General features: G+C 48.2%; 1 protein-coding gene across 12 annotated transcripts in view; it reads left to right on the forward strand.

Annotated features, from left to right (window-relative positions):
- The first annotated feature begins 6 nt into the window (after window positions 1–6).
- The window catches only part of KCNMA1 (potassium channel, calcium activated large conductance subfamily M alpha, member 1), a 658,697-nt gene continuing 635,067 nt past the window's right edge, over window positions 7–23,636 (forward strand). For all 12 annotated transcript variants that reach the window (XR_001145364.1, XM_004680710.2, XM_004680711.2 and 9 more), the window contains exon 1: window positions 7–489. Coding sequence is in view for 11 of the 12 variants with exons in the window: in XM_004680710.2 (XP_004680767.1) it covers window positions 115–489 (375 nt within the window). In the remaining variant the exon portion in view is untranslated. The remainder of the gene's footprint in view (window positions 490–23,636) is intronic.

The following is a 23,636-nucleotide window of genomic DNA, read 5'->3' on the forward strand; positions in this document are numbered from 1 at the left end:
CCGCGGCGGCGGCGGCAGCAGTAGCAGCAATATGGCTGTTGATGGGTGTTCGGGGTGGCGCTGGCGGCGGGAGGAGCTCCCCCGAGCCCCTGCGCCGGCTGCCCGTTGCTAGCTATGGCAAATGGTGGCGGCGGCGGCGGCGGCAGCAGCAGCAGCGGCGGCGGCGGCGGCGGCGGAGGCAGCAGTCTTAGAATGAGTAGCAATATCCACGCGAACCATCTCAGCCTAGACGCGTCCTCCTCTTCTTCCTCCTCCTCTTCTTCCTCCTCCTCCTCTTCCTCCTCGTCCTCGGTCCACGAGCCCAAGATGGATGCGCTCATCATCCCGGTGACCATGGAGGTGCCGTGCGACAGCCGGGGCCAACGCATGTGGTGGGCTTTCCTGGCCTCCTCCATGGTGACTTTCTTTGGGGGCCTCTTCATCATCTTGCTTTGGCGGACGCTCAAGTACCTGTGGACCGTTTGCTGCCACTGCGGGGGCAAGACGAAGGTAACGTGCGCCCCGGGCGCCCGCCCCCTGCGCCAGCCCCGCAGTTTCTCGGCGTCCCTTGCAGCCCACCTCCCCGCTCGGCGCGGCGCCGAGCCACCCTCCATCGCGGCTCGCCTTCCCCTCGCCGCGTTCCTTTCCCTCCGCTCCCCCTGCACCCTCGGGTTGGGGCAGAGGGCTGCGCGCCGGGGGTGAGGAGTTGCCCCCAACCGGAGTGCCCCGGGACGCGGACGCCGGGTCCTGTCTTCTTGTTTATTGTCGGGTGGCTTGCGGCTGCGGCTGGGGCCGGGGTGGGAGACGCGCGCCACGCGGGTGCGGTGGTGCGGGGTAGTGAGACAACCCCACGGGCACCGAGGAAGCGGGGGGCCGCCTGAGTGCGTGTTCCGCACCGCTCACCTGCGGTGGGTCCGCTCCTTGCGGTGGGCGAGGGGGAGCAGTCAGCCCGCACTTTTCTAGAAACCTGTTGGGGAGACGAGTTTGTTGGAGTCAGAGGCAAGGGAAATCTTTTGCGCAAGGGGGACAATCTTTTGGACTAGGGAATCCCTGGGGAGGAACGTGGTCGGAGGAAGTAGGGAGCTGGGGAGAGGCGAGAGAAAGTTGGGGACATGCATCCCAGTTTCTGTAGCAGCCCTCGGAGGCTATCACTTTAGGAATGTGGCGAGGTCGCGAATCTGATGTCACCTCCTTCTCCATCACTTTGGCTCGTGGGAGCTACTCCCCACCCAAAGTTCTTCAGCCAGCGTATTCTTGCCCCCAAACTATCCCCTTTCGGTCCCCGGAAATGCTACCAGCAGCGGGGAGCTGGAGCTTGAGGACCCGAGGTCCGTGTGAGAGCCCATGAGGCCACCGTTTCCCGCGGCGCCTTTTCCCCCGACGTTTCTGGGGTGGCTGGAGGTAGGCTTAAGCTATTCCTGGCACAGAGATGCCCACCAGGAATGAGACTCACTATACCTTATGTATGGTTGCTAGGCTGACTGCCCTGTCAGTCTTGTCCCTAGAGATGTCCTTTCCCAACCTCCCCCATCGAGGTGAGGGGTGGGAGGCAGTTTTTCATAGAAAACTGCAGAACTCCCATTCTAGGGGACTTTCCAGTGCCAGGAGTTTGGGAGGGAGGGGAGACCACGGGTAAGAACAGTGTCCAGCGTTCTTGCCTTTTCTCCTAAGTTAATCCCAGGACCCTTAAACTTCCACGGGGCACAGCAACTTGTAGCAGCCTCCCTGGTTGCTGAGGAAAGACAGGGAAGGAGGGGGCTGAGGGTAGGGCTGGCTATAAGAACACAGGGCGAAGCCAGGCTGTCTCTCCTGATCATTAATTATACATCGTATTGGGTGCTGGAGCCCAGCTGTGTTTTGTGGTAGCACATTTGTGTTTTGGAAAATACTGGTGTGTTGGAAATAAGGGAGAAAAATAAGAGCCATTATTCTCTTCCTCCTCCCTCTCCTCTGGGGGCCTCCAGTACCGTCCAGACTGCTTTCTATGGAGTTACCTTCTCCCTCATAGAGGTTTCTCCTTGCTTGTCAAGGCGGAAAGCCCTCTACATTGCACAGAAAGCCTCATATCTAGTGCAGGCAAAGCGGGAGGCCCAAGCGGTCTTTCTGACCTGAGCTTATACATAGTCTTGTGTGCAGTTCCACTTCTCCATCTCCCGGCCACCTTCAGACCTGCCTGTTCTCCCCTTGACTGAGGTTCAGTGACCATTCTGAGGGCGAAGGAAGTTCATCTTCCAGCTCTTCTAAAATCTTCTCTGAGTGATTTTAGTGCACTGTTACCTTTTCTTCAGGAACCAAACAGTTTCTATCACAATGAAAACTTTTTTTTTTTTCAGTGAAGTCAAACTAAGTTTTTGTGATCCTAAGACTTTAAACAGGACTTAGTACCTGTGATGGAATGTCAGTCAGTTATTTCTCATGAAGAATCTCTTTCCTCAGTGATGAACAAGTGAACAAGTATGACTTCTGTCATTTTTCTCAGGAAATAGGTTTTTGGCAATGACCATTAGAAAAAGCAACTCCTAGAGCTTTGGATGCATGTCAGAGTTTCAAGTCCTGCTGAGTTGACATAGCTGGTAGTTTCTACAAGGAGGCAGCCTGGGTACGAGGGATGATTGCAGTTGGTTGGCAAGATGTGAGCTAGTCTAGAAGGAGAACCCGTCACTTTTGCTACCACTAGAGTGCATTTTAAAACATGTTCCGAATCTCTTAATACCTGCCCCTCGATTTGTTCAATTCAACCAAATTGTGTGTAGCCAGCTCATTCTACCCATATATAGAAAGCTTTTTTCTACCCTGGAGGGGCCTGCATTTTTACTGCAGTCATGGCTTCTTAATCTCTTTGCTTTCCAAGTATTTGCTAGTTGTGGAGAGAAGTATAGAAGAATGGATTTGGCTTAAATTTGCAAGATTTATTGTAGTGCTAGATTTTCTGAGCAAATCCAGGCTGCTTTCTATGGAGTTCCCCTGGCCGTCAAATGTGTTCACCCTCACTCTCATTCAGTGCCTGGAGTCTGGCCAGGAGCTAGGGTCCAGTTTTTAGCACCTGAATTTCCACAGGGTCCTTTGGAGCCAGGAACCCCAGGAACCTGGCACTTTGTTTGAGCTTCCATCCTGGGACAGCTCATCATTAGTGCCTTGGGCCTTCACAGCTCAAGTGGTGAATGACCTTATTTTGAAAAGAATGGTATGTGGACTTTTTTCTTGTTGTTAGGAAATAAGAAAATGAATCACATTCACCCCTGTTGGAACCTTGGGCACAATCATTTCAGTTCTGTGTTGTTTGCTGTACTTTTTCGCATTATTGTTATTATTTTACTCTGTTGGGCTCCATCAGAGCTCTCTATTCACTTGGGCAGGACGTGTGAGGTTTCCTCAGATGCAGACTGGAGTGGACAGGCACCTGCTCTGGCAGTCTGAGTGAGACCGTGACCTTGAAGCAGTGTGTGACCTCTCTGGTCTGTCTTTCCTTATGTGTAAGGGGGAGAGGGGTGAATTCTGCAAGTTGTGACCTCCTTCCCGGCTCTGTGCTTCTGTGTAGTGGAGGAGGAGTTGAGGAACTATGGATGACATTTCTAGCTCAGAATGTGTTTTGCAGATCTCCAGCGATTTCTTTAGGAATTCAGCCCCAGACTGCTGATGTGTCTTTAGTTCCTTTGGGCACAGCTTCTGCTTCTTTTGCAATATCTGGGGAAACTGAGGCCAACTTCCTTCGGAGCTGTGGTTGCTGAGGGGCCCGCATGGGGCTGGCTGTGGACTCACTCTTGCTCTCAGTTTGTGTTTCTCCTCTAGATAGAAGTTTGGGCTTGACCCAGACTAGTCTGCATTTAATGAATTACTGAGGTATTGTCTCCATGGCTGTGTCTGAGAAAACAACACGTTTTCTCTGTGAGGCTCATGACTAATATAAATATCAGATCCCGTTACGGCTTGGTAATTACCCTGGGTCTGGCCTAACACATCCAATCAGGGCTGGAGCTTCAGTGCCTCGGAATTCTTGAGTCCAGATTGGCTCTGGTGCCTCAGAGTTCCGGAGGTGGACTGCATTGGGTGACCTTCAGATACTCCCTTTGGATCGGTTAGGGTGGCCTTGGAGATGTTCTTGGGTCCCAGTCACAGGAGAGCTCCACTCGACCTTCCTGTGTCCCCAGAGCTCCTGCTTGGCATTGCTGGCTCTGTGGATAGAAATGCGTGCTTAGAGCAACTGCTGCCAGGCAGCCCCAAGTACGAGCTGTGGATCTCACACTTATTAGCAGGGCATCCTTGACTGACAGCCATAGTGAGCCTTGCTTTCTTCAGCTATAAAGAGAGCATGGTGCTTCCTCTGTAGGAGTCTTCTAAGCATTTGGCAATCGTGGGTTTATAGCACCACAAAGGCCTGGCACTCCTGGACAACTTCACAAGTGTTGAATGTCTCTTTATTTCCTTGAACTTGGGCCTCAGAAGGGCACAGACCATGTGGAACAGTCACACCAGAGGAACCTCCGGATGCTGAGGTTACCTATCCTAGTCAAGTAGCCAGTTAGGCTCAGACTGAGATCTGGCTGTTGCAAGGCTGCGAGATTGGCCAGCCAGAGAGGCCTTGCTGAATGGGGGCTGGGCAGGGTGGCTGGTGTCTTGATGGGGAGTCACAGGACCATCCCAGGCATTGTGGGACTCCAGGGGCTGTGGACCCAGAAGATGCAGAGCTTTGGTGGGTGAGTGCGGCTGAATCACTGTTCTTCCCTTGGAAAGGGGAGAATTCCATTCCTGTTATCCACAGTCCAGAGCTCACAGATCCGGTTCCCCAAGAATATAATAGTTTGCTGGCCTGTGGCACTTAGTACCTAAAGCTGCTTTCCCTTGACAGCCCTTACAGTGGTGTTTCCCAAAGTGTGTTCTCTCGAATACTTGCCCTTGAAGTCACCTTGTTAAAAAAAAAAATCTTGGTCACATACCTGAGCTCCCCCTTGGACAATCACTTCCTGGCCTTGGGGAAGTTCTGCAGTAGAGGAATTGGTAAAACTGCTTTGAATGTTCTCACCTTGTGCAGCCTTCACTGGCTGTCCAGGTGACTGCATCCTTAATGTCAGCCTGTGACCTTGGTGGCAAAGATGTCACTGTGCTGTGCCTCAGTTTCTTTATCTGCAAATTGAGGCCTGCAGTAGCATGCAATCCAGTGGAGCGGCCACATCTCAGCCTATCATTGGATAACCTTTTGGTTGGAAACATGGGGTTTCCTTGCTTCCAGATGTGCCGGGACCCTGTGTAGACATGCTTCAGGAGCAAGGGAGGCAACCTGGCCATGGGCCTGGGGCAGAAGGAATCCAGGTCAAGGCCAAGTGGGACCCTCCTGACCCCATTACTGTCTTCTCTGGATGGGGACATTCACCAGGTGCCTGGTGGCAGGGAGTAAGTGCTGGCTTTGGGGCTCTCCCTGCCCTTGCCCTCCCTTACCAGGGCAGAAGAAGCCTGGTGTGAAGCAGTCGTGTTGGCACTGGACCCCACGGCCAGTCCTTCCCTCCCAAAGTGGGCAGCAGGGGAGTACAGCTCACACCTGCAGTGGCCATGCTCACCTGCGTCGCAGTGGCCAGCCCTGTCTTCCTGGGACTTCAAGCTGTGGATCCCCCGAAGGGCATTTCCATGGTTCCAGTTAGAAGGGTCATTTGTGCTGTGCTGTCCAGCTCCCTGGCCCCACGTGGGGCACACTGGTTTTCCTGGGTGGTGCATGATATCAGGCAGGGTCACAACACCCACAAGCTGTCTGTGCACAGCGGGGAGCAGATTGGAAGTGTCTCCTTCTCTGAAATGTTTCTTGAGTAGGTAGAATCCTGGCCCTAAGCACACAGAGAAGCCCCTGGGGCTCCCACTTTCAGAGGCAGGAGTGGCCTGGAAAGAAGGCTCAGGCTGTTCAGGTGGGGATCAGACCTCTGAAGAACATTTAGTTGTGGGGGCTTTATAAACCTGAGTATGTGCATGAGTCAGCTGAGGAGCTGTTGAAATGCAGATTCTGACTTAGAAGGCCCCAGGGTGCCTGAGATTGTGTTTCTGACAAGGCTGGGGGGAGGAGGGAAAGGGGATGCCCTCTGCTGTGTGGCCCACACTTTGAGTAGGGAAGATTTGGGCCATTCTTCAGACTCTAGGCAGTCCCTCCCAGGAGTCATGCCTTAAAAAAAAATTTTTTTTAATTGAAGTAGCATTGGTTTGCAATATTATATAAATTTACAGCATTACACTTAGCCATCTGTATACACACATCACGACCACCCCAAATGTCTAGTTTCCATCAATTCAATTGATCCCCTTTGCCCCTTTACCATCCCGCACCCTTCTCCTGTGGTAACCACCAATCTGTTCTCTGTACCTGAGAGTTTTGTTTGTTGGCTTTGTTTGTTGACGTGCTTATTTTTCAATATGGAAATTCCCAGCTCTTCAGCAACAGTAAAGCATGAGAAGAGGCAGTTTGGCTGTGCCGGGACAACTGTCAGTTCTCAGGTGTTTCTGTGGTTCTGATTGTTCCGGCGCCTGCTCCTGGGAACCTACAAGCGCTGTTGGTTTGGGGTTGGGTTGTGGCAGCCACTGTCCAGCATCTGCAGATCCACTGGGCGTGGTCTGTGCTTTGTCCATCCACATCAACATGCGGGCTCTCCTCTCTCGTGCCGGCCGGTCATGTGGCAAGGGGTGATGGCAACCCAGCCAAACCACCTTCTTACAAAGTGAAAGGCTGGTGGTGTAGCCGGGCTTGCCCTGTGGGGACACTCCTGGGAGCCGGTTGCTGGCCAGTCCCCTGGGGGTGTTTGAAGTCAGTGGGCAGCAAAACTGCCAGGTTGGTTTTTCGTGGGGGAGCTGGTTTGGGCTTCAGACCTGATGTCTGAGTGGGGAGAGATGTGGCTCCGTGCTGGGCAAGCCCTGGTTGTGCGTCTCTAGAATTCCAGCAGATGACATTGAAAGTAACTCCTTTTCTCACCATAGCAAGGTTTCTCACAGCTCATACTTTAGGGACTTCTTCCTTGAGATGCGCTTTTTATGTTGTTCTGTTGGCAAAGAGGGTAACATGGATTGAATGTTAACTATGAGCATGCTCAGCAACCCACATGAAGGCATTGTGTAATTCCCGGCATATAGTAGAGCCTCAGGTGACGTTACGGTTATTATTACTGGTGCTTTTGCTTTTATTGTATAATAAGCGCATATTGTATGCTGGGAACCCAGATCCAATTTGGTCCTTGATAGGGTGGGAGCATAAAGCTAGTTAGATTTTCATGGAGTTGTCCCATGTCCGGACTCTGATTTGCCTGCAAAACCCTTAAGGGCAGGAACCAGTTCTGTAAATATAAACACAAGGGCCTTATGCATAATGGTTAAGTGTAGTGGATCAGATAGATACATTTTGTTGTTCTGGGGGGGAGGGTGTCAATTTTTAGATGCTGTGGAGACACTGGGTTAAAGGGGTGAACTTGATTTGGTGACCGAATGGTGTTTGAGTCACTCTTGGATTTTAATTCATGCCACCCTGGCTTGTCTTGACCAGTGAATACCAAGGATTGAAATCATGATGTGCCGTTGTTTGTGAGGTTGGATGAGTCAGACAGGGAACAGAAGGGCAAATCTAAAGAATGGCTGCTTGAAGATGGAATTTGCTTTGTATTTGGTATCATTTGGTGATTGTCTTTGGGACATGCCTAATTGCCAATTTGGAAATGTAATTGACACTCCAGGCCCAGAATGGACATACTTATCGTCGTCAATATGAGCCTCCAAATCCTCTTCCTGTATCATCTCATTACCTGTATGACTAATGCTTCTTTACATGGCCGGAACAGACATTATTTAAAGCATCTCATCTACTTCGTGTTCTCTATGCTGTTTCTTTGGTTGCCCTAACAGGTTTTTTTTTTTGTTTTTTTTTTTTCAGGGTCCCAGATCTGGTTGACTCTGGTCATTTCAGTAATGATAATTAGCAGGAAAACCTGTATTCTGTCTTCTCCCTTTCCTTCTGCTCACCATGGTTTCCTTTCCTTCCCTTCTTCCCTAGTGATTCCTGCCAAATCCGGAAGCAGTGGGGACTGAAGTTTGCAGGTTAGTGGTCAACAAATAGGGGCTTGATGTAGCAAGTTTAAGAAGCACGTGGAATTGTGAAGTGACAGTGGTGGGTGGGAGCTTTGGAGCTGGGTCTTACTTCCTCTCGAGTGCTGGTGCTGGGAGCCCTCTGCTCCATTGCCGGGGACTCACGTGGCCATCCCTCCACTGGGACACTGCCACCTTAGGATGAAAGGAAAGACTTGCTCCTTGCTAGCTCCTGTTTGTTTCTTAACTGTTTCCGGGACGCAGAGAAAAACAAGTCTGGGTGAATGGTGGATTTCTAATTCGATTTCATTTCAGAAAGGCCCGAGTTGGCTGGAGTTTTACTGTCATCATGTTGTTTAGATGGAAAATGACCTTACCGTGTGTTGCTTCCATGTATCACTGTTTTTCTTCTCACCTATTCTGTCTTCCTCTCATGGCACGCCCCCCCCCCTTCCCCCTTCCTCTTTCCTCCTGAGCTGGTAAGGTTTTTTCCTTGTCCTATTCCTCAAGGGTTAGAAAGTGGCCTTTTGTGGCTGTTAGTTTTTGTAGTTCATGCTCCAAGAGCTGTTTGGCACCGTCAGAAGCTGTGTGGAGGTTTGTGTCGTCCCTCTTTGTTTATAAATGGCACGTGCCCCGTATTTCCCAAATGCAGTTTCTTTTGTAGGTTAGTGTTGGGCTTGGCCATGAGCAGATATTATTTTGAGGCCAGGCCACAAATCCAGATGTAGAGTGTGGCTTATTGTCGTCAATAAGCTTATGATGGATTCTGCTTCTAGGTGTTGGCTCTTCCCAGTGGAACGTGAACCCACAATGGCCTTGAGCCTCTTTTTGCCTTGTTTTGATATGGCTACTTCCTAGAATTAAGAGTTCTTCTTTCTCTAATTTCTCATCTTATCTCTTCTCCTCTGGGCATCTATAGACTACTGATGTCATTTCTCTGACTTGCCAAACTGAAAGAAACCGGAAAAGAAAATAGAAGAAAAAAAAAAAAACATAGAAGAAAAGGCAAGGGAAAGTAGAAGGGAGTGTTGACACAGAGAAAAATAGAATTTCTCTTCTGGAAACTAGAGGTTGTACAAATATAGTAATGGATGGAGTTTGTTTTTGGTGTCTTCACCTTTGTGAATAAATCATGACAAATGACCTCACCTCCTAGGAGTGAAGTGTTCCATAATGACCAGTGGGCAGTGATTTCACTTTGGGGTGATTTCTGCTTTTTAGGTGAGAAGTGCTGTCTGAATTTGCTGATAGTCCTGCGACCCAGACTCTAGAGGTTACAGGCTTCAAGAGCATCTCCTTTGTGTGCTCGTTATATGAGAGCAGAAATCTGCTCCTCTTTTGGAGAACTTTCTGTATTAACTTGTTTTCCATTTATGTGACTTTGGATAGTGGACCAATTGTATCTCGGGAAGGGGAAAAAGTGAATATCCCCAGTGGCACTCAAATGGAGAACTCAGAACTCTGGGCTGTTAGGCTTGGAGGAAGACTTGGAAGATGAGAGTATTTATCCAACTACTGAAGATTTTCATGAGTGACATTCTTAGCAAACAATGGCTTTATGTCTTGTTTTGCATCTTTGCATTTGGGAATGCTGTCTTTGTACTGCTTCAGGGAGTTACTTTAGTTGCTCATGAACGATGACCACTTTGTGGCAGCCACAGTCAATGAGGTGGTAAGATTCTCAGAGAACACAGGAATGGTGTCGGTGATTGAACTCACAAGAGAAGTCAATGGTTTGCCTCCATCTTAGAAAAGAAATTCACCTAAGTTCACGCACAACCTAATTTTCCTCATAAGATTTTCCCCAACTTAATGTTTTACATTTTTGTACTTAGTCCTAAGTGCACTTTGTGTTCATTGTAGAAAATAGAAGAAGTGCTGAGAGGAATAAAAGAAAAAACAACACAAACTACATACTCAAGTAGCTACTATAACAAAAAACCAGAAAAATAGCACAAGTTGGCAAGAATGAAGAGAATTTGGGACTTGTGTGCTCTATTGGTAGGAATGTGGGATGATGCAGCCATGTTGGAAAACAGTATGGTGGTGCCTGGAAAAATTGAAAATAGAATTACTGTATGATCTGGCAGTTCTACTCTGGCACCTGTCCAAAAGAAGATAATTGCACACCCATGTTTATAGCAGTGTTATTCATAATAACCAAAAGGTGGAAGCAATCCAGGTGTTCATTGATGGATGAGTGGATGAACAAAATGTGGTTTATACTTGTAGTGAAATATGATTCAGGTTAAAAAAGGAGAAAATTCTGACACATCACAAGACATTATATTAAGTAAACTACGTTAGAACCCAAGGACAAACACTGTATGAGTCTTCTTATATGATCTAGAGCAGTCAGATTCAGAGACAGAAGTGGGACAGTGGATACCAAGGGCTGCACTGGGGAGAATGGGGAGTAGTTTAATGTGTACAGAATTTCAGTTTTGCTAATTGAATAAGTTTATTCAGCAATGTAAATATTCTTAATACTACCATACTGTGTACTTAAAGATGGTAGCAGATGTCTCTTTTACCATAATTAAAAATCAAAAAAAGAAAAGAACAACAATCCCTCCAAATCATGCTTGCTGGGGATGTTATTATTTTTGGACACATTTTCTCCCCAGACAAGATACATGTTCACTGTGGTGCTCACTTTGGTTGAGCTGCTGATCTTCTAAGGACTGTTAAATGGCCACTATGAGGTGAACGGGACGGCCTTGTTTGATTTAGATGGTGTCCACACTGAGGAGAGTTGAAGGACAGAGAGAACAACCCTCTCTCTGCCCACAGAACGTGGCTTAATGGCATCTGTTCTTTGTGTGGTTAAGGGACTACTGGAGTTTTGTTTCGATCTGGGAGTAACTAGAGTGTCATCTTGGACAAGTCATTGTCTGTGGGCCTCAGTTTTCTCATCTTAATGTTATTAATCCCATTAACTGACTAAGAGTTACTCTTGATTCCATGATTTCAGTATATAGTCATTTCTTTATAGCAGATTTCAAAGTTGTCCTTTTCACCTGACTAAGTCATTCAGTGGGGCCAGGGAGCAGTTCTGATGCCACCCTAAACCACTAGAGTGATATTTGATTGACATGTCTGTAGAGCTTCAACATGGACTCTGATGAGCTGGCATATTTCAGAATGACAGTCTGGGAATACAGGCCACATTGGAAATACCATCAGACTTGTCAGTTACAGAAAAAGTTTGCAGAAATAGGTTTGTGTGACTCTGTTACTCCTAATGGCACAGTCCCACCACACTTGAGGTTGGGTTTTGAGTTTTGGTTGGAGGAAAGCTTTGAAACATCTTAGATTATAGACTGTAGTATGTGGAGAGCTAGGAGAGGCCGGCTTTATTGAGGTTGGACATAAACAGAAACAGTGGATTAAAGAGGAGGCCTTCTAAATCATCTTCCTTTGATGCTTTTCTTTAACCCCTGATCAAGAATGTTTGTGTCGGCCCTTTTCCAAGGGGCATTCCAGGGCCAACAGCAGGGATAAGATACCCACAACTACTAAGGCAAAAGAGAGATGGTGTGTGGGGATGACCCCACATAGTCAGTAACTTCTGAAATAAAGTTCCCTCCAAAATCATAAGCAGCCATTATATCAGAACTTACGGAACAGTCTCTTGGCTTACATAACATCAATTAGATTATGCTACTTGGGCCATGTATTAAATTTTAACTTGTCACAGATACATTACATTAACACTTCACAGATCCACAGAGTAGCAGGTAGCTTTCTGGTGTTATTGAGAGAATAGGTGATTGTGTTGGACTTGATGAAGCCCAGACAAAAATACTTCCTGAGATTTTTCTAGATTGGAGTTTAACTCTTATTGGGGGTGAAGGGTTTTTTACAAAATAAACTGAAAATTTAGACAGTAGTTTTACATCTGCAGTTTGAAATAGCTGATTTATGCCCATGAACCAGATATGACAGAGATTTTAAAAACCCTGGGAACCTTTTCATTTTGCAGTGACAGGCAATGGAAGCACTCTATTTTTAATTGGTCCCTTCTTTAAGTCAGGAGCTGAAATGTTATCATGCAAATCCCTCCTGGGTTGCATGGAAACTAATAAAATCACGAAGGTTTCTATTTGTACTCTATGAACACAGACTGTAATGAAACTGAAACAGCTTTCTCCAGGGATGATGCTATTTAAATACGAAGCAGGGCTTTAAAGCAAGTTAATGGTGAAAAGAGGAACCAGCAAGTGAGATGTTTCTATTCTTCCTCCCTCCCCAGCGCCTGTTCACCTATACTCCTTTTTGCTTCCTGACCTCAGACAGAATGAATTTAAAACAGAGACCTGTATCGCTAACATGTCACTTGCTTTGTAGAACAGCAGTTGCTTTTCAGACATTTTCTTTTCGCCCTTTTCACTTCCTTCTCAGATTTGAATTGATCTCCACACTTAACCTGCTTTTACTTTGGTAAGTTTTTGCATGTGAAGAGGAGTAACTGGCTTCTTAGGAAAAATAATTAATGATAAACTTTTTCGAGTAGTTACTATGCATCAAGCACTATTTTAAGCTCCTTATGTTTATTATGTTGTTTAGTTCTTAATCCTTTGGAGTTATGGCCTCTTATATAATCCCCATTTTACAGAATGGAAGACTGAGACAGAAAGAATATAGTTTTCTGTGATAAAAACTTTGTGTGCTTATTATGTGCTTATCTCACTTGACTTTCAGAACCTCCTGGTGAAGCAGGGGGCGTTGTCATCCTTACTTTACAGATTAGGAAACCGAGGTGTGGAGAGGTTGAGTAACTTGCCCAGGGTTGCCCGGGGAGAGTCAGGCTTAAAGGTAGGCAGGTGGACAGTGGAGCCCAGGTCTTTAACCCCTGCATGGGACCCTGTTATACTTGTGGTAGTGAAAGGTTTGCCTAGCTCATCCCTGCCACAGAGGGATACTGAGGGCCTTGTCATCACTAAAGCAAGGAGTTGGTGTGATGATTCTCACTCTCCATGATATCTGAGATCCATTGGCCAAATTCAGAGGATTCTGTGAGGATAGATATAAACATTAAAAGTTATCCAGATGTTTTGATCTCTTTGAGTATTGGTTTTCTTTGTGGAAAATTGGGATCATCCCATTTTCTCTATGAGATAACCAGATGCTGTGTGCAGTTGGGCAGGTTCCTCACTACACCGCTCTAGCATGGCTGGGAGACTCATGTATACATCCTTGTCCTTTATGTCTGGGCCACATAAACCATATCCTGTGCCGGGGTGAGGGGTGGAGGTGCAGAGTAAGGATTGGGGCACTTTGCTGAGTCTCAGTCTTCAAATTTTGAATAAAAATAGTATTTTTAATATCAAGACAAATGGAAATGATATGAGGAGTAGAATGCAAACTTCAAGTGTATTTTTTGAAATGTGAGAACTGTGCATGTATGTGTGTTACGCACGTGTGTGCATGTCTGTGCTTGTGTGTGCACTGCGTGCATGTGCGTGGGCACATGCAGAAGAGCATGGAGGAGAGGAAAAGCGAGGTCTCAGCATTACACAATGGACCTCAGCACCCTGATGTGAGTGATGCCTTATTATTCCCATATGCTGTTAGCTCGTATCTCAAACTCTGAAACTGTGTTGTTAAAGTAATGGGAATTCAATGAAAAGCAAATAAATATATCTGAATCCCCGATCTGATATAAATAAGTACATTTTGGATGTTGATGGGACAGAGAATTTAATCTGCACGCTCTGAAGAAGGTAGCGGTAACTCATTCGGCGGTTATGAATCTTTCCCTACCTTAGAAGATCGATTCCTTGCTGCTCTCTACCTCCGTGGCCTGGAAATACATTATTGTACATTAAATAGATTTCTTTCTAGACCAGTGGGCACTGTGGCCTTGTTCCTGCTAAGCCCCATGTGCGGATATTTGGAAGCAGGAGACAGATTGGTAGGTCAGCGAATCTTTATTACGGCTGTCCTTTTCCTGGCTGGTGTAAGACGTCCTTTCCTCCCTGGTGATGCCAGCAGCAGCCTTGCATGATCCCACCTCATGGACATGAGTGACACCCCTGGATTTATGTCATTCATCATCCACCAAGTACATGCAGTGGGTTGATACAATGCACTCACATGAACCATTAAAAACGCAGTGTGAGGTCCATCATTCCTAATGGCCAAAGAAGTAGGACAGAGGGAACGTGCAACTCTGAGACTTGACTGGAGAAGGGTGTGGTCAAGAGAGCCCAGTGGGTGTGGGCCCAGACCATACGACAGAACAAGCTGTTGCCATGACATCACCGTGTAACTCCTGACATACCACAGTAGGCATTCCAGGCCTCCACCTTGTTCCTAGTGTGAGCCATTGAGAAGAGCGAGGGTTTGCGCGCCAGTCTCTGTATCCCAAAGGCCTGTGGGTAGGGCTAACAAGACTCCAAGGAATTAGAAAAGGCTTCTCCTTGCCAGCTGTGCTATTCTTAGCTCCCTCCCACGGTCCCTGTTGTTCCCAGGTGTTTGTCAGCAGAGCATATTGCACCTACTTGGAAAATGGCAGGTGGAGTCTGGGCTGGTCTTGTGGGCCACAGTGGGTTTGCTGCCTGGTACAGCCCGACCAGGTACAGCCTGCCTGAGGCTGGCAGGCTGCTGTGAGGGTGGTTGCATAACTAACCTTTCTGCCAGTCATGGTGCCTGCTGGCTTTGGGTGAGGAGGTCGAGCCAGAGTAAACAGGTCCAGGTCCGCTGCCCTCCCTGGGCCATGTGTGTCGGTGGGCTCATGGACCTGGAAACGAGCTGGCCTGCTGTTTTTCCGTCAGGAGCCACTTTTGCGCTAGAGCTGCCTGGCCTCCCTGCTGTGGTGCCCTTAGGCCCGAGCGACATGCCTGTTAGTGGGAAGTGTATGAATGACCGGACCTGGCCACAGGTCATCCAGAAGTGGTGGAAGATGCGCTGTGACTATTGGGATGGCTTGCTTCTTCCCTTCCAGCCCTCTACCTGCCTTCCCTCCACCCCTCAAGGCTGGACTCAGGTGCTGAGAAGGTCACTTTTCTGTAGCTTCTTCAGTCCCCTGAGCAACGTCTTGCTCTCTCTGTCCTCTTCATCTGGTGTGGGGTCTGTGAGCAGGACCAGGAGGTTTCCTTTTGTTATTCCCATGCGAGTTTTCCTTTGGTTATTCCCATGCCTGCAGGTGGTTCTGGAGAGTGGGCTGGGAGTGTCGGCCAGTCGGCATAAATGTTGGTCTTCCAGAAAGGTCCTCAAGGACAATGACTCCTATATTCATGCTCTTGTGGAATACTAGGGTTATTCCTAGTATTCCAAGTACACTGCATGTACTTGGTGGATGATGCCCATCTCTGGGTTCAGGGCTGGCTCTGTGAGGTGTTTGTGACCAATATCACATGATTGGAGTGATATTGACTTCTGAGACTAGATTGGAAGGACACTTTCTGCTTCCTTCTGGGTCTCTGGGAGCTTCGCCTTCTGGGAAGCCAGGCACTGTATAGAAGACGTCTGGTTACCTAGAAACTACCATGCTGTGAGAAGTTCAACCCACATGGGAGGCCCTGGAGGATGAGATGCGACATGTGGGGACTTTTCCAGAAGCACCGAGCACCAGACACGGCAGGAAGAGAACGCCTTTGGATGGGCCTCCAACTTCAGCCGATGTAAATCAGAGCTGGACCAACCTGCTAAGTGCTTCCTGAATTCCTGACTTTAAAAAATCATAAACAAAATAAAGTGATTGTTGTAAGTCACTGTATTTTGAGATACCTGATGACGACCACAAATAAGTTGGGTAACTCTCCCATAAGAGCCAATTCTTATTCTTTCTCTAGGCTCCTCTTAGCTTCTTTTTCCAAGTGATCTATACTCAGCTCAGTAGGACTTCCTTCATTTCATTAAACTTTTCGTTTTTACAGCTGGGCCTTTCACACAAGCTGCCTATTCTGCCTGGAATTCACTTTTCTTGTCCCCTCTCCTATTCTGCTTAGTGGGCTCCTATTTATCGAGTGATGTACTGACAATTGTCTAATAACTAGATCTCTGAGAAAACCCCACTTAACAGTGTTTGTCAGTTTCCATGATGTAGATTCCCCTACCATGATTTCAGAACACCAAGGTGACGTCACAGAACACAGCGGCAGACGTCTGTCTTACACACCTTTGCAGGTGTGGGAACTGAGACTAGAGAGGGGCAGCCACTTTCCTAGGTTAGTTCCAGGCAGATGTGGATTCTGGTCTGCTCTGCCTCTTTCTGCTGCTCCACACTTGTTGTGAAGCTGTTGCTGACTGTGTCATCTCTTTTAGTCTTCCTTCTGTTCCTTCTCTTGAATTGTTGCTGGCTCTTTGCTGGGCTGACCACACCTAACAAGTCACATCTGATGGCATCTATACTCCGTAGTGCATGCAGTGAGCATGGAAGCAGTGAGCTGACAGGGCCCCATGAGCCCTTCTTAAGACTTGGTTCTTTATGTGTTAGCCTGCACCAACAAGCCGCTCAAGAGTATGTGAGTGGCTTAATACAGAAGTTTCCATCTTTTTCGTATAAAGTACCTTTGGTAATGTATACGGGAGGAGGCCATGGGGGCATGTTCCATGTACTCATGCAGTGACCTTGACTCCTTAAATCTGGGGACTCCATGAGGGACTTCTCAAGGTCTCTACTGAATCCTCTGTGTCATCTGACCAATGGGGAATGGACAGTGAGCATTAGGAGGTGTGGTTTTGTGAGAGTGGTCCTGGAAGTCATTCGTACCACTTCTGTCCACACCGTCCATGGGCCAGAATTTAGCCACAAGGTACTCAACTGCAGGGGATCCTGGGAAGTGGAGCAGTGTACACAGGAGGAGTAAGAAGTGGATTTTGGGAACATCCAAACTGCAGAAGGACTCTGGAGGCCCCCCTGGGAGCAAATTTGGTGAGTACTTTCACTATTCATAGCTACCTCTTCCATAATGATTGGTCCTGTGAGCTAGTAAGATCATTGGATGGAGACTGCGAGGTGTAACACATGGGCCGGGTTCCCTGTGAGCTTTAGTGCGTGGCATATTTGGTGAGCCTGTTTGTGTGTGGCTGCTGTTGTCATCCTATTCGTTTTACAGATGAACAGAAGCAAGCTGAGGCTGCATTGGGTGTTGGTGCTTGTGCAGTAAACATCATTTGCAAAAAGGTGCACCTCTATTCAAACCCAGGATTTCCTGGCTTCAGAGTGTTGACTCTTAGCCATTTCCTGTGCTGCTCTGAAGCTCCCTTAACCTTCCACCTCTTGTCCCTGTCAGCATTTACAACCTATTCTACTTCAGCAACAAAGGGACCATGTGTTTTAACTGCCTCCTCTCACCATGTTCCAAAGAGAGGAAGAGACAGAAAGACATTGTGATTGTGGCCAGATGCCCCTGCCCTTAGCCTCTCCAGCAGCAAGAGTGGTGAATGGGCTGACGTGGTCTGCACTGTGGTTGGGAAGCATGTCTGTCTCTTGGCTCTCGCTTGCTTTGACTATTACTTTGAGGGATTCTTCTGGAACATCAGGAGCTTAAGGAGCCTGGGTGGCAGAGGTTGCTTCCCAGCCCCCTTAACCTCCCCCTGTGGTGAAGAGCTTCATTCGCCTTTGGAAAAGCCACTTTAGGTATTCCACGGAGGCCAGATTTCATGTGTTAACAGAGTGAGTGCAAGGGTTCACTGTTGAGACAATTGGGGCTCGAATGTGAAGAATATGGCTGTTTTTCTAAAACCCAGTGGGCCAGAACACGCATGTCTAAAGGAACATCACCCCTCAGCCTCATTAGTTCAGTGCCACTGTTGAGAGCCAGTTGTCTGCAGCGTGGCTGCGGGTGATCAGATAGCAGTTCTGTGAGCCTTCGGGCCTTTGGCAAGTTCCTTCATTTCTCTGTTCATCAGTTTACTCACCTGCCAAGTGGGACTAATCCCTGTCACCACTTCCCGGGACAGTCAGAGCAGCACCTGACACAGAACAAGTACTGCTAGAGAGTGTTGTCATGGTTAGTTCATTTTGGTACCTGTGGGAGACTGACTTGACCCCTAACGTGTACTGGAACAGAACCTCCTGGGTGTCACGCTGTCTCCCGTAACTCTCCAGTCTAGTCCACCAACTTCCCGAGTGGGGACTGTCATCCTGTCCCCTGCTGAAAGCCTGGAACAGTATGTCCATTTTTGCAACGATAGTGCTTGGGGCCGTTGAGGTCCCTTGCAAGAGTAGCCTAAATATTGTCCTTATTTAAGGGCTCAAGAGGATAGTGACTTTTGAATGTTCATCTGTGTTTCCATAGTAACCTACAACTTCCCGAATGCTCACAAAAATGCTTTCAGTTAAATGAAGAACTGAAAGATGGAATAGTCTCTCCTGCACATGAAAATCGAGGCTCTCTTGCCGGCAGCACTGATGGCCTTCTTTAGACTGTGACATGTCTTGGCATTTGAGAGTCAATTTGATTTTAGGAAATGTCCAAGATAGCTTGCAGGCAAACATAATGATATAAGAGGAAGCCAACATGGGTAAGGTGTTCCCTGTCTTTCAATGTGTAATTACCAAGTAGTGAGTCTGAAAGTCCTGGCTGCCATGGACAAGACCTCTGTAGAGGATTTCCAAAGAAATTTCAGAAATATTCGGAGTTTTGGCAGCAGTGGAGAAAATGTGTTCTTTCCTTCCCCCCCTTCCCCACTGCAGAGGGGCTGCTAGCATTTTTACCATTAACTTGGTCTCTTAAATTCAGAATTGTGAATTTTACAGCCCAGCCTTGGGCTTGGAGAGAGGGTGGGATGGAGTCCCAACTCTACCTTGAGCTAATGCTGTGGCTTTGAACCACTTACTTGACTTCCACAAACTCGCCTTCTTCATAGGCGGGGTGAAAATACCAGCCATGTGGGGGGTTCTGTCGGGTTATATGAAATGACCGCCACAAGCACTTGCACCCACAGTTGCTCCAGCCAGTGGTCCCTGTTCTAAGGGGGCTGGCTGTCCTTTCGGCCCCTCTCCATAAGTAGCTGTGACAAGGATGCTGCTGAGGTGAGAGAGCCCTGGGACCAACAGAAAGGGGGTGACTTGTTCTTGGGGTCCTTTCTGTAGAGGGTAGGAGAAAAATGGGATCCCAAAGGCTCCCTTCCCCTACCTGGCAGCCTCCTTCTTCCCTCAGTGAGAAGGAGAGAGGGAGGGAACAGAGGGGGTGGTGCTGGAAGGGGTTGGAAGAAAGGAAGAATTTTGGGGTATGAGAGAGCTCACTTTAAAAGCACTGATTCTGGGAGGGGGAGCACTCAGCCGGCCCACCTGCAGGTGAGGATGGAGGTGAGTCCATCTTAGGGTCTCTGAGGATTCCAAAAGGCCCTGTGTTTTTTTAAGAATTTGGATTTTGCTCCTATGTGTTCTGTCCTGCACCACCCACATTCTGCAACTTCAGGCAGATGGAGACAACAGCAAAGGGCACGCGGGAGGGGCAGTGTTGGAGAGCCGGGCAGGGGCCGCCCCCGGACACAGAGGTCTAGGAGGAGGCCTTGAGCCCGTCTGCCTTCCACCTTCTCCCTTCTGTCCCGGGCAGCCTCGTGGTCCCGTGGAGGCCCTTGGGGTCCTGGTGAGCTGTGAGTGGGATAGCAACCCTGAGAGGGCCTTTGGGGCTAAAAGGTCCAAAAAGGCCCTCACCCCTCTGTGGACTTGCTTGCTACTTGACAGTCCCCCAACTTGGGACTCCGTGATACTGCTGCACAGAGACAGGCTGGGTGCCTATTTGAAGTTTTACATAACATCTGGTATTTGAGGCTCTTTCCACTACTGGGGATTATGTGTTCTGAGGCACCAAAAACAGCTTTCTGTACCCTGAACACCTTCAGAAAGACTTCCTGATCGTCTTTCTTTCCCACCTCCCACTGCCTTCTTAGCCCAAGTTTATTCTGTCCCAGTTGCTCAGTTAAGCAAATATTTTGCTCGCTGGCAGCTTGTCCCACAGCAGGCCTGACTGTGCAGGGGACCCCAGGGCTTCATGTGGCTCTTCCCTGAGGGGAAGCCAGCAGTTGCGTTAGGGCTGGTTCAGGGCTGGCCGGATAGGGATTCTCCTCCCTCTGCTTCTGCGGTGAGGAGAGAAGCCTTAGGATTCAGGCCACGGTGACCTGGGCTCAGTCTGGCTTCCGCACTGACAGGCGGTGCCATCTTGGGTGAATTGTTTACTCTCGTCAAGTCTCAGCTCCCTTGTCCCCAGGATGAAGACCTCAGAAAGTTCTGCCTTGCATGTGAGAAATGCTTGGCCAATGTAGCTCTCACTTTCAAAAAAGTGGATCGAAAAAGTAGAATAAAGTCTGATTTATTTTTCCCCCCACCTCCTTATTTATTTTTAAAAATGATGAATAATGTCTTTGATTAGAAGCAGGTTATTCAGGCCCACTGTTGCACTGACCTTACACGGAGTGCTCTGTTTAGTGGGGGGATGGAGGTGAGTCCTCAGGAATTCCATGTTGTTGCACTTGCTCAGTCTCCAGCTAGATTGTAATCTCCTAACTCTGGATCCTTCAAGATCTGGCAAGTTCTGGATTGGGGGTTTCATATACGCACACACACACACACACACACACACATGAATTTATATCTCAATATACCTGAAACCAAGCCCCTGGCATGACTCAAGGTGGGCACTGGGTGAATGAATGAACAAAAGGGAATTCAGCAAATTCTTACAGATGAATTGACTGATATTTTCGCTGCTTACATTTCTATTTCAGACACTGAATCTCTGTTCTGTTGCTTTGTGACTACTGGGAGATTTATCTCTGGAAGTTGAGGGTGAGCCTGCAGGCTCCTCTTAGCAGTTGATGGGCTCCGAGGAGACGAGACGCCTACCCAGGCCTGTGAGGTGGCGGGATGTGGCTGCCCAGGGATGGCCTGCAAAGGTAGCCTCCCCCCTCCCTCTGTGGCTTGGCACAGGGCTTCCAAAGCACCTCCTGCCCAGCTTCCTCAGAAGAAAGGGTGTTTGTCTGCTCTGTGTGTATTTTGGAGAGCAGCGCCCTACCAGCAGTCTGCGCCTATGTTTGATAAAATGACACATTCGTTCTTTTCTTCCCCACCACACCCCACTCCATCTCCTTTCATTCCCTGTGTGAAGGGCCTCGCTCAGGCCAATCACCAGCAGTGGTGAGAGAGCCAAGTTCCTCATTGCATTGAGCTGAACCGAATTGCTGCGAATTGGACAGAGGAGGAAATTTTAGCTCAAAGGCAAACATCCTGTCAGAGAACAGAATGATTATAGTTTTTGCTGCTCAAGGGAAATAACAGCATGGAGGTGAATCTCGGCATCTGTTTACTGCAACTTAACCCCTCATTGCACATCTGGGGGGGATCGGGTATACAAACTGCCTCGCCTGCTCTGAGGAGCGCTCCTGGGGGGTCAGACTCACTTGGCCCAAATGCTTCCCTGGGCTTTCTGCTTTACTTGTTACTGTGCTGGGCCTGATTTTAGACAGAAGCATGGTTTTCTCATCAGACAGCTTTGTGCTCTTGCAAGAGGCACATAACCCAGGGCTGGGGCTGGTCAGCTCTAGTCAACCAGGGTTGACTGGGCTCGTGGGGGATGTTGACTCCTGTGCTGTGACTTGGGGCACTGGGCAGGGGAACTGCCCTCCACTGGGTGCTGGAACTGTGACAGACTCTAAACTGGCCACTTTGCGTCTTAGCTGGTCATCTTTTTCTTTAAGATGTAAAACTTGATTTAAAAAAATTCTGGGGCTATGTTTTTACCCCCATGTATGTGTACACATTCCACTTGTCCTCATAAATCACCTGTTGGTGCCTCATCATCTCCTACCCACATTTCTCCGGCCTCATCCCTGCTCCCTACCAGTCAGTTCTTTCCTAAGCCCAAGACTTGTTCCTGCTGTGTTTTGCCTGTGCATGTTTTTGAGATTATTTTTCTTCCACAGATGAATGAAATCACAATCACAAGTTCTATCCATTTTGACCCAAAAGACATTACTTCAGTTTTTTTTAAGATTTATTTATTTATGCGCAGAGGAACTGGTAGGTACAAGCCAGAAATGTGACAGGAGAGAGCATTCACCAGAGACAGAGTGGGGAGCAGGACAGGAAGATCGACAGAAATACACTGGTAAGGGGAGCTGCTGATGGGACAGGAGACGATTGCTGTGCCATGTGAGTCATCTCCCTGGCTGGGGATCGAACTCATGCTGAGGCAGCGGTAGTAGTAACTTCATAGTGCTGTGCTTTCACCCACTGTGCTACCAAGGAGGCCCTTATTTGACCTTTTTTAAACATTAGCCGGTAATATTCTCATGTGTCCCTGACAGGCAGGTCTAGTTCAGGAGCTGAGACTTAGAGGAGTTAAGTACTATTCTTTGGGTCACACAGACCTTCAGGGGAATGTAAGACCCACACCTTGAGGACTTACAGCCCTTTGTGTGGGTGAGGGCTCCAGGCTGCTTGTAATTTACTCCTGCAGTAAGTAATCATTAGGCACTTTTTGTATGCCTCTGCACAGTGCAGGTCCAGCAGTGAATGAGTCCTGGCTTGGTATTCCAGAAGCAAACAGTATGAAGAAATTGTTCCCATTTATTGTCTTTGCTGAGGCAGGAGCTGTGTGTGGAGGGCATGGGGGAAGTGAGTTGACAGAGGATGGCTGGCCAAGTCAGGAGCCAGGGTGAGCTAGGGACTCATTCTCCTCTGGGAATGTCACATTTGACACATGCCTTGAAAGATGCGATGGAATTTCCCAGTCCTCTGACTTTCATTTTTCAACTTGGAGCCTCAATACATCCAGGGTGTGAACAGATCTTAAATATACAGGCTGGTGAACTTTTACATATGTATGTACCCCGGTAACTGCCAGTTCTCAGAGGCAAGAACCCCACGTTGCATTCTGTGTTCAGGCAGGGTGATGAGAGGCGGCCCATGAGTGCTCTGAGGAATTCAGGGGAAGTGGAGTTCGTGAACCTCCACAAATCCGGCTTCCATCATAAGGGAAAGGAAGATGAATATTCATGATCTTGATCTCTTTTTGCATCATTTACATTTTGCTTTCTCTGGAGCTGAGGCTCTCCACCTGCCCCTGGGTTCTGAAGAATAATTATTTTGTGCATCACATTCCTCTTGCAATGGGGGGGGGGGGAGGGAAAAGAGGAGAAGAAAATACTTGGGGGGAGGGTGATGAGAAATGCAATAGACTCCTCGCCGGTCACATGGCGCGGACTGCTGCGGACTGCGTCTGGGTCTTTGGCTGTGCACACGGGATGTGTGTGTATTGCCTTTGGGGCTTGTGGGAGCGGGGTGGGGTGCTGGACTCTGCTGTGCTGTTTCCTCCATCCATGCTTACTGGGAGTGGGTTTGGACTGGGGTAGGCCCATGTGTGGGAGCAGGAGAAATCAGAAAGCCACCAGGCTTCTGTCTTCTTCCTTGAGTCCTTGCAGCTTTCATTGCGGAATTATTCAAATCACATAACTGGGCAGATCAGTGCTTTACTGTTGGTTGGATCTTGATCTTGCCTCCCAGATTAGAGTATAAACTTCTCTGTCAGTTTGTAATCACAGTGTCTGGCTCTTCTCTTACATTCTTCCTCTGGCCTACTGAGTCTTGTCTGAGCACACAGTAAATCAGGCCAACGATGCTTGCTGTGTGCAGAGATTTAGGGTCTTTGGTGGCGTTG

Source organism: Condylura cristata, unplaced genomic scaffold, assembly GCF_000260355.1.
Source record: "Condylura cristata isolate star-nosed mole 26May11 unplaced genomic scaffold, ConCri1.0 scaffold00011, whole genome shotgun sequence".
In the NCBI taxonomy this organism is placed as follows: Eukaryota; Metazoa; Chordata; class Mammalia; order Eulipotyphla; family Talpidae; genus Condylura; species Condylura cristata.